Source organism: Saccostrea cucullata, unplaced genomic scaffold, assembly GCF_032062105.1.
Source record: "Saccostrea cucullata isolate Sc308-1 unplaced genomic scaffold, CSIRO_AGI_Scuc_v1 ctg234, whole genome shotgun sequence".
NCBI classification, from domain to species: domain Eukaryota; kingdom Metazoa; phylum Mollusca; class Bivalvia; order Ostreida; family Ostreidae; genus Saccostrea; species Saccostrea cuccullata.
Window position 1 is genome coordinate 406036 of NW_026931351.1, and position 11188 is coordinate 417223.

General features: G+C 30.9%; 1 protein-coding gene across 1 annotated transcript; it reads right to left on the minus strand.

The window, feature by feature from the left end:
• Positions 1 to 6594, minus strand: LOC134232311 (inactive pancreatic lipase-related protein 1-like). Its single transcript, XM_062714263.1, has 6 exons — positions 6392 to 6594; positions 4761 to 5071; positions 3247 to 3478; positions 2406 to 2516; positions 1349 to 1471; positions 1 to 682 (listed from the first exon to the last, which is right to left on the minus strand). The coding sequence occupies exons 1-6, from the start codon at positions 6561 to 6563 to the stop codon at positions 477 to 479; spliced, it is 1155 nt and encodes a 384-aa protein (XP_062570247.1). The 5' UTR covers positions 6564 to 6594; the 3' UTR covers positions 1 to 476.
• Between the last annotated feature and the right edge of the window lie 4594 nt (positions 6595 to 11188).

The following is an 11188-nucleotide window of genomic DNA, read 5'->3' on the forward strand; positions in this document are numbered from 1 at the left end:
ATTTCTGGAAGAGCTAGTCTAGAAAGCAATTTTTTTGCAAAAAAATCAAAGGTTAATTAGAGGAAGGAACCAGAATCAGGAATCCACTACATTAAATTTCTGCAGCGTCCACGCCTGCACGCCATGAAGAGTGAAGGAGTTTTTGGGATAAATAGAAAATGAATTTTTTTCACACTAACAATATTCGCAAGATCTTTCGCCTTTTGACTTGTTTCATTTTCCAAACTTGAAAAAACACCTTTCAGAACGAAGAAGCTAGTCCAGGAAATCATAAGATCTGCCATTTTCCAGTATACTACGGGTGATACCCAAAAATGAGTTCTAAAAACAATCAGAAGTTGGATAAAAAATTTTATCGACATGGGTTTTAATTGAAAGAGAATATTAAGTTAAATTATTAAGACTAAATCATTGAAAAGCGTCTTTTGCTTCTTTCTGAGCACCGAGGACATTATTTATTGAACAGCCCTCGTATATTATTGCTGACAGAAAGGGGACGCCGGATCAGTGGTCAGATAATAACTTCCTCTGGCCGTAGTATTCACATTCTGTCCCATGGACGCACATTTCTTCTCACATGATGTGCATCGTGTGCAGGCTGTAAATGGACAGGCGGATCTAATGGATTCTGTGAAGAGGAGGATGGATCTCATATGACTGCAGGCGATATCTCTCGATAAACCTTGTTAAAAAGAAAAACATATGCATCAGTAGAATTCATAAACATGAGAAATCCTCTTAGTGATGAATATTACTAAAACACATGAAAGATATTTTTTTTCTTGCTGATTTGACATTTTTAAGCGTTAATATCAAATTACATTTTGAAAAGAAAATTGTAAAATAAATTGCATGCTTAATGTTACTACAAATTAAAGTAGAATGATAAAATTGACACAAGAAATGTATTTATCTTTAGAAAATTTTTCGAACTAAAAAACTAAATTAGGCCGTCAAATCGTAAAAGTATTTGTACAACAACGTTGTACAGGTATTTGTATAAACCTTTGGTTTTTGTAATGTAATATCTTGTTTTGGTATTTAATTGGTATACAATGGTTTGTAGATGGAAAAAGGAATGTATTTCACGAATGAAAAAAAAATGTGATATAAAGTAATTATGACACTTTAACGAAACAGTGATAAATTATCATATTTTCAGAAGTCAATTAGAATTTTTTCTGTATTTATTGTTGTTGACACTTACTTTAACTGTAAGTAAGAAATTTGATTTTACCCCATTAATTTCATTTATAATTTTATTTTACATACAATAAAGGCTATATCATATTTGTTTTTTATTTTAATTTTAATTACCACTCATTGCAAGGTTATAAGTATAACTCACTTTCCAACTGTCCAAAAATTAGTTTCTTAATGGATTTCAGTTTCCTCGATTTACAGGCAGGTTGGTGTTTTCCATTGTTGGGATAAAAATCAACATGGCCCACTGGACGAATGATCCCAAACCCTGGTAATATCAAGGAATTGCCAATAAACATATTTCTTTTTAGGCAGGCTCGATCGAATTTGAATTTATTTCAAGATTAAGAAGATGAACATACTAAACAAAACTTGTATTATATAAAATATAAAACTTAAAATGATAAAACAAAATTTAAAGTTTCGATGAAATATATGGAAATAGCGAATATAAATCAGGCTAAAAAAGTTCATTGTAACAATGCATTTTGAGCAGAGCAAACAAGGGCCCCAGAAACAACAGAGTAGGATCAGGATCCATAAAGGAGTAAGCATTCCCTGTCGATCACATATGCGTGTGCTCATTGTCATGATTGGAAAAACAGAAAAATCCATAGACAATTCAATGTGTAAGAAATTAGCAAAGCAAACAAAGGAATGAAAAATATTCAGAATTCAGCTTAATGATAGATTGTATTTTCAACAGTTGCTGGCAAGGTCATTGTATCGACCATTTAACTTATTCAAAATGAAGAAAATACTTGCTGTGGATATATTTGACATTTAGATATATATATATTGTCAATTAAGAATGGTAATTTCCATTCTTATGTCGATACAATATATACCGGTGAGCTTGAGATAAAATATATCATAAAGTCTGACGCATCTGTATTTGGATATTTTATTTGAAAAAGAAAAAAAGTTAATGGTAATCTAACAACCAAGCTCTATGATAAACATCAACTTCCCTTACTTATGCAGCAATATACCTTCATCACCTGCATAGGGGGTTTATATCTCTCAGTTGATTCGATACGCAAGAGCAATCTCTATATATGGAAAATTTCTAAAACCCCTAAATCTATTGACACACACAGTTGATGAAACAAAAATATCACCAAACGTTTAAAGTCAATTTGAAGAGAAATCACACAGTTGAATAAGTCACCATTTCAAAATGGATATAGACAAATAAATACCAAAATATTTTCTGCCGTCGGTGTGGATGGCGTCCACAAAAACAGCATCAGAAGGATCCAGGCGAACAGGAGACTCCGAGTCCTCAAAGAAAGGTCCAGCCGGATCCAGACCTGAACAGAAATAAAATGAAAAGACCACAATGACATGGAGATTGTTGTCATGCAAATGTAACTCGTCTTGTATTTTTAGACAAATTTATTTCATTTACGGTGAAATTGTATTTTATTTATTGGGGGTAAAATGGTGAAATTAACTTTTTATATTGGGGGGGGGGGCATCATTTGAAGAGATGCATATTTGTGATGAATTGGTTGTATTACACCGCAAGAATAGCGCTTCATTAAACCAAATTTTTGGACTTTTTTTGTATCCCGTGTCCCAAGAGATATGACGTAAATGCAATAAAGCACACTGTAATTGGATCTTGAAATGTTACTTTCAAACGAAGTTTGTGAAATCCTTGTAACATCAACTTTCTCTTCAGTAATCCTTTGCCATTAAAATTCAATATACATGCATATGCTTAAGTTACAAAACAAAAAGGTTAAATAAAGTCCAAAAACAAATGTTAATACAGTGTATGCAAGTATCCTTTTTTGTTTGTATTATCTGCTATTAGAGTTGAATTGTTAATTTCCATTCAATATTTATTTATAATACTAAAAAAATCAAAAGTTTAACTAAAGAGAAACTTTGCATCTCTTAATTAGTACATTAAAGGTATGCACAGGTATATAGTACATGTTTAAGTAAAATTAATAAGTTAATAGTGAACACACCGAAAAGCAGTAGTAAGGTGCTTGTTGGACACATATTTCCGTAATTTAACCGTAAAATCACCTGTTATACGGCTAACCCCCCTCTCCCGTCTGCCAACATAACCACACGTATGAGCCCCGAGACTGTGCCCCACCAGGTGGACCTCACTATAAGACAGGGAGTGCCTGTCCCTCAGTGCTCTCAGCAGTCTAGCTGTTACCGCTCCTACGACTCTTGTATTGGCCGCAGCCTGGAGGTAACAGACATGGTTAGCCCCCGGGGACCAGTCCACCATTATAATGTTGTAGTCAAACTAAAAAAGGAGAACCAGTCCATCATTATAATGTTGTAGTGAAACTAAAAATGGAGAACCGGTCCACCATTATAATGTTGTAGTCAGACTAAAAAAGGAGAACCAGTAAAAAAGGAGAACCAGTCCATCATTATAATGTTGTAGTCAAACTAAAAAAGAACTAGTCCACCATTATAATGTTGTAGTCAAACTTAAAAAAAAAGGAACCAATCCCCCCATTATAATGTTGTAGTCCTACTAAAAAAGGGGGAACCAATTCACCATAATAATGAAAAGACACATGCATGTTTACTAATAATATTAATAGTTAAAATGAAGGTAGGAGACTAGTCCACATTAGCCAACCATTATAATCTTGTGGTCAAACTAAAAAAGAAACTCAACCAATCCACCATGTTATAGTTAAACTAATTATAGTAAATAAACTACAAATAAATATGTAACCAGTCCACCATTATAATGGTGTAGTCACACAAAAAAAAAGAAAACCAATCCACCATGTTGTAATTAAACTAATAATAGATGGGGGACAGTCCATCATTTTGATGTCGTAGTTGAACTTATCAAAGAACTCAACCAATCAACTATTATAATGTTGCACTTAAACTTAAAAACAAAAGATCAGGACAGTTTATAATTATAATGTTGTAAACTAGTAGTTAAAAAGGACATGAAAAAAAAATGGTCAGTCCACAATTAATGATGTTGTAGTCAAATTAACAAAAGAAGGAATGGGACCAGTTCACCATTGCAATGTTTAAACAGTTAATAGTTTAAAAGTTAAGTTTACAAAAGAACAAAAAGGTCCAGGTCACCACTATGTTAATTGATTTAGAATTAGGAGATTAGGAGGAGAGCAGTAGTTGCACGTATAAAAAGGAATTTATTGTGTTTTTTAATTTTTCATTTTGTGTTTTTTAATTTGTCATAATTGTAAGAAATACGCATTATTCGTAGAATTTTTAATTTGTCATAATTGTAAGAAATACATATGTACTTATTATTCGTAGAATTTTTATTGTTATTTTGTGACTTTTAAGAGGCAGTCAATACATAAATTTAAAAACAAAATAAAATTAATTTCTGAATATACCAAAAGACAGAAACTTAAAAAAAAATAAATGATAATATTCAAAACTTCTGGATGAAACTATAAAAACAAAAGTGCATGAAAACTAATTTCAAATTTCATTTGTTCTACACATTACAAATGATTTTCTAAAATGCAGTGTCAGGTTTTTACCAGAGGACTTAATTCAGTTTGTTTGTCTAATTTTGATACCTTTGTCAAGAACGCCTCTTTCATATCCACCAGTCGATAATCCGTTGAACTTGCAGAAAACCCATGAATGATAAACACAGTCTTTCTTGCTGGATCAAAGTTTGACGAAAATACAGATGCATGGTTATCTAGATGAAGCTCTTTGCCAAGATTTTGATTTACCCTAGTATAAAGGTAAAATCGGGTCTGTATTGTGTTGGGATCTTTAGGCAAGAATTTTTTCCCGAGCAGACGAAGGTTGTCAAAAGGCGCTCTATTGTTGAAACAACCGATGTCTTCGTAACATTTCTCTCTTTTTCTCAACCACCAGCCTTCATAGAAGGAATTTCATTTTTGTGAAATAAATTAATGAAGAATTAATTTTTGAGAAAGAAGGCAAATAATGTATCTGAAAAAATGATATATAATGAAAATATATGGAGATATGAAAAGTATTCAAGCTCAAGAGTTCATAAAACAAAACAAAAACGGAGCAGAGCAAACACGAACCTCCAAAACATCAGAGGTGGGATCTCGTGCCATGAAGGATCGAGTGACTTGTCAGGAAAATACTATAGTTGTCCAAAAACAAACGCCCGGACTCTTTTTTAAGAACAAATACCATGCTCGGCAAATTTGTCGATGAAATCTCATTGAAACTAGAGGGAAAAATTATATTTGTTCAACTTTTCCTTACGGCTGAATTAAATAAGCTAACAGTAGTCAGAAGTATTTGATTAATTCGCATTTCCAGACATAATTTATGCCCTTAAAGTTTAATATTGATGGTATTGGTTGATTTAATTCAAATTGGAATTTTCTAATACTAACCTCCAAGGGGAGTTATCAACAAACCAGACTTCAACTTTTGCATTAAATATACGGGGTTTACTGATGATATCTCTCAGTTGATTCGATACGAAAGAGCATTCACAACGTACACATGTAAATTTCCAAAACGAGGTAAATTATTGAAAAACAAGTTGATGAAACAAGAATATCAGTAGTATCGAATTAAGTAAAATGTATTTCTTCAGTTCTACGGTCCATACAATAATCTTGTCAGCAAATACAATATATCATTAAGTCAAATGACGTTTTTCATGTTAATTTTCTAATTCAATATTTACGCACTCAATTGACTACGGATTTTCCCGTTATTTCCCGATCATGACAAGGAGCACACGGCGGGTGTGACCTGTCGGCAGGAGGATGCTCACTCCTCCATGGCACCTGATCCCATCTCAATGTTTTGGAAGTCTGTGTTTGCTCTGCTCCTATTTTGTATTGTTTTATAGACTCCTGAGCTTGAATACTCTTCGCTATCTTCACACATGTACATGTAATAATATCAAAGAAAGTCTTAAATCTAATTCATTTATTCTTTTCCTTAACAGTTCTGCAAAATTTCTTTAAATTTTTTTTTTCAGTCGATCGGTTTTAAAACGGAAAAATATTTAGGAACATATAAAATTTTGTAGAACCCACGACCGACAGAAGCATAAATTATCATAAATAATTATGTCTTTTTTTTCCTTTTGTCATTGTCAATAAATTTCAGAACTAAATTTAGCTTGTAGTAAATCTAAAATAATTTTTATGCTGCAGTATATTAAGAATACCTTAGATATGTACATTATAAGATTTCTTACCTTCAGACAGCACAATGATTGAAAGAAAAAGAAAATATTGCACTATTTCAAAAGGCTTAAACATCCTTTTTTCATTAATTTGTAACAAAGTGTGTGCTTCTGGTGTTAATAGACCTGTGGCATGTGATAATAAAACCCACTGCGGCCATTTCCCGTCAAAACATATATACATCAACCATTTTATCTAGTAGCATGTCTTTGTTCTCTTGAGTGGAGAGGATAATTTTTAACAGAATCTTTTTCGGTGGTATTTTTTGGTTTTAGTTATTTTATATCTCAAATAAATGAAAGTATATAGATATCTTTTACACGCCTCATTTGCACAAGTAATTAATCATAACTCTATTTTTTATCACGTAAATGGTTACATTCACATTGGTACATGTATTTTATCACAAAAAGGTGGAAAAATTCATACTTGATTTACACTTCTCTGTATCAAATTAATGTCTGCTAAAACATGTATACACTCAACAGTTGCACTTTTACTCATTTTTCTTCAATCATGGTTGATAATTTAATACACTTGTAAAAAGTTTTTATGTATATATCATATCTACGATTACTAGAATATTAAAAAGGTTATTAATTTATACATCCATTATTTAAATGTTCAATGTTTTGCTCAAGGGAATAAATAAAAAAAAATATTCATCCGGTTCCTCTTAATTATGATTCTAGAAAGATAATTATATGATTTTTTTCTCAGCTGTCTTAAAACAATAACCGTTATCATTGATTGATGACCTTGAAGAAGTTTCATGGCTCATTTCGTGGTAGAACATCTTCTCTCTCTCTCTCTCTCTCTCTCTCTCTCTCTCTCTCTCAGTTTTAGTCCAATTTCTTCAATTTCTTAATTGGTTTTAGAACATATGTTTGAGCTTACCCTTCGTATACTGGAATATGGGAGATTCTATGATTTCCTGGACTTGTTTCCTCTTTCTGAAAAGTGTTTTTTTATTTTAAGCTTGGAAAATGAAACAAGTCGAAGGGTGAAAAATCTGGTAACAGCCTGATGAAAGATCTGGTAACAAAACATTAACTATCTGTTTATCCCCAAAACTCCTTTAAGAAATTTTGGACACTTTCATAAAGAAATTTTAGGAAGTAAATGCTTGATTCTGGCTCCTTCTTCTTATAAACCTTTCGATTTTTTTGCAAAAATTTTCTTTCTAGACTCATCCAAAAATTGAACGACCTTCCTGAATAAGAATTTGAACAACAGGACCACTACTATTTAAAAAAAGAGCATATAAAATTTCTTTGTGCTCTTGCAATTCTTTGATCTTCTCGGACATTTGCTGCTTTTGGTCGTCTTGTAAATTATTCTTGGGGTTCAAAGCAATATATCAAATTCAGATTCCAAATTATCTGTTAGAATTTGAGACAAACGCGGAAACTACAATTTTTTGAGTTTTTTAAAAAAAAAAATTGTTTGGGTATTCTTACACACTGTCAACATTACCTTAGTTGTTGTAAGTCCTTGGCGCCTTGATGGCTATTTCATCATTTCTTATCATTGAAATCCGCCCCTCATGTCTCTACAATACAAGCTTTGGTTGCTGCATAAACATCACATATTTCATTGAATGTTTCTTTGGAATTCTTAACGTGTTTTACAGCAGCTTTAATGAAGCGTCTAACTTCGCTCCTGTTGATTGTTTCTTTTTCATTCATTTTAATGCAGTGTCTCGGATATCCCCTGTTTTCCAACTTTTCACAATGAAGCTATATGATGAAAAGTAGTCACGTAAATGGTTATCGGTTTATTAGAGATTCCATCAAGAGAGAAAGCCAAAGTGATTATTTGATTTCTGTATTACTGAGTATTCTGTCATAGAGTTCCAGGACATATATTTTTTAAACAGTCTTCGTATAGTCATATCGAAATTTCGTGTCGGATTCAATTTCGTTGATTCGATTTAAACAAAAGTAAATACCCAAAGAACTTTCTGTTTCTTAGTATATGTTTCACAATTTTGATTTAATTGAGCAGCTAAAATGACCTATTAATGTAGACTACATTTTACACAGTAGTTATAACACAGCAACTTGGCGTTTTTTTCTGGAACAAACGATATACATATTAAAATTAATAATAGAAATTAGTTAATTATCTGTGAAATATTGTTATCACTGTACAATATAGTATTTGAATGAACACTTCTACTCTCTGTTAAAGGATCAAATTTGGTTTAAAAAAAGAATACGTTGTTGCTCGAAGAGATATTTTTAAAAACAATAAATTTTTTTCTTAGATTGATAGAACAAGAATCAATGTCACAGCTGTTGTCGCGTAAGCGGTTTATGTAAATTATTCTACAATAGCTGTGACGCCAATTCCCATACTGACGCCAATTCCCATACTAACAACAAAGAAAGACATTTTAATTTCTTTTTTTTAATTTACATTTGAATAAAAAAAATTCAAAGTAAAATTAATATGTCAGATATTGCACTAAAGACGTACGCGTATATGTCATTGTATGCATCTCAGACTGGAACAACTAATGATCAATGGCAATGACAATCTTTATTCTCAAAAAACTTGTTATAGGAGAGCGAGGTCAAGAAGGCTATGAGGGTGGGTTGTTTAGTGTCGTTTATGGACTGGTTAAAGGGGCATGGACACAGTTTCAGCTAAAATTTCAAAATTTATTTTTTGATTTTCACAAATAAACAAATTATATAGGATTAAATATCATCAATAAAATTTATTATCGAGTTGCATGATACAAGGTCAGATTTAGGGCATCAACCTTTGTAATGTAAACAAGGCTAGTGTCAATTTTTTTGTTTACACAGGTTAATATATACATTCAAATATATTTTTAAAGTGGATAATTTCAAATAAAAGTTAATTCTAAATACGATTCGACGGTTACTATTGATTTGATGAACTTCATTTTGTTATAAATATGATATTTTCTATATGTAAACAAAAACAAGGCACGAGCCTTGTTAAGTTCTGTATCTTGATTGTTAATCAACAAATGATTTTCAAATTTTTGCAATAAATCAATAAACTCTCCTTAGGTAACTTATAAACATTAACATAAAAAAATCAGTTGAAACTGTGTCAAGGCCCCAAGGTCATTTTTTAAAAATAGGATATATATATTATGGATGTAAATGAATACCTGATATGTATACCCCGGTAAATAATTTTGAATACTTTTTGCAAAACATTTACACTTTTAACTCATGTGTTAAACTTATCCAGTCATATCAGGAAACAGATTTTCATGGGATTAAATATGTTAATAGATTTTATTATATAAATGATGCAAGGATTACTCATGGCATAACTGTAGAAAAACAATTTAAGAATAATAAATCACAATTTAAATTTTAATAATTGAAAAAAAGGACAGGCACGATACACAGTTAAAATGTTCACAATATTACACATATATCTTTTGTTCATTCACGATTTCGTGATTTACATGACTCTTCTTAATTTGGAAAACTAGAAACAAATTAAATTTCATGTTTATGAAATTGATATCTAGACTTGTAGAGAGGTTCTTGTTTTAAGCATGTGTGTCATTTATGCAATAAGGGGAAAGCTTTTTATCTGTAAAATAAACAGAAAAGATATTCAAATTAAAATTTAACCGTAACCTTTTTAAAAATGAATATATACTATACATTTAATTATGTACAGCTCACAGAAAACGTTTTGTCATGGTCATGATTAGTCATAATATAAGGTCAATTCTTAATATGATTGTACAATTCATGGAACACAGTTTTTGATATAGAGATATATATATTAATTGATTTGATTTGATTGTACTTTAATTTACTTGGAAAAGGTTTTGATATAATTCAGGATTTTAATAATCTAAGGTAATGATAAATATGACAGTACAATGGTTTTACACGGAAAAACGTTCTCATATAGTTCTTTTTAGGAATAGTGATTTAGACACAAAAATATGCTGCTCATATAACTTCTGTATTTCTTTGCTAAATGATAGTTGACAGCTTAAGATATCATATCCCAAAATTTAAGTTATATCTGGTGGTTAATAATAAAAAAAAAATTTGTCGACCCCCTAGCCTCCTTAACAAAAGTACATGAAAACAGTGGACCAGGTTTCAAAGATATCGCCTTAAGTATCCAAAGAGTAGCCACTTTAAACCTAAACATTTATTAAGTCAGTAGTTGCTCCTTTACCATCCTAGCCAATTGTCAAATGTTAGAAGTGAAAATTTCATTAACTTCATTATGAGCTCATAAAATGAGATTTTTAAAACCGAATTCCATGATAAGGCAACTGTTGATACAGCTCAATGCACTTTTTAATTTGTAAATACATGTACCTATAAAAATTCAAATAGAATAACATATACCTGAAAATTTGATATAAAGTTCCTTAAAAATTCACAGCATACTATCTGCAATTTTTATTAAATATATGCCTACAATAGTTTTAATGCTATATCACTTTAAACACGGTATTTGTTGTTAGTACTGTTTTTGCGCTTTACTATTGAAATGTATGGAAAAATAACGTTTTTAAGCTACTGTTGTTAAAATAATATCTTTTTAAAAGGTTGGATAACTTTTTAAAGACGTAGACGAATTAGTCAGGAATTTCAAAATGTCAAGATTAGGTAAAATCAAAACTATAAAAACTCACATGGATTTTCGCATAAATTAAAGTCACATTTTTTTTGCAATAAAACTTAAAATAATCGAGTTACAGTACGAGAGATAATCTTTATATTATTGAATATCTTATGTTTAAGGTGCATATTCTCTAAAATCATTATCCAAAGTTATAAATG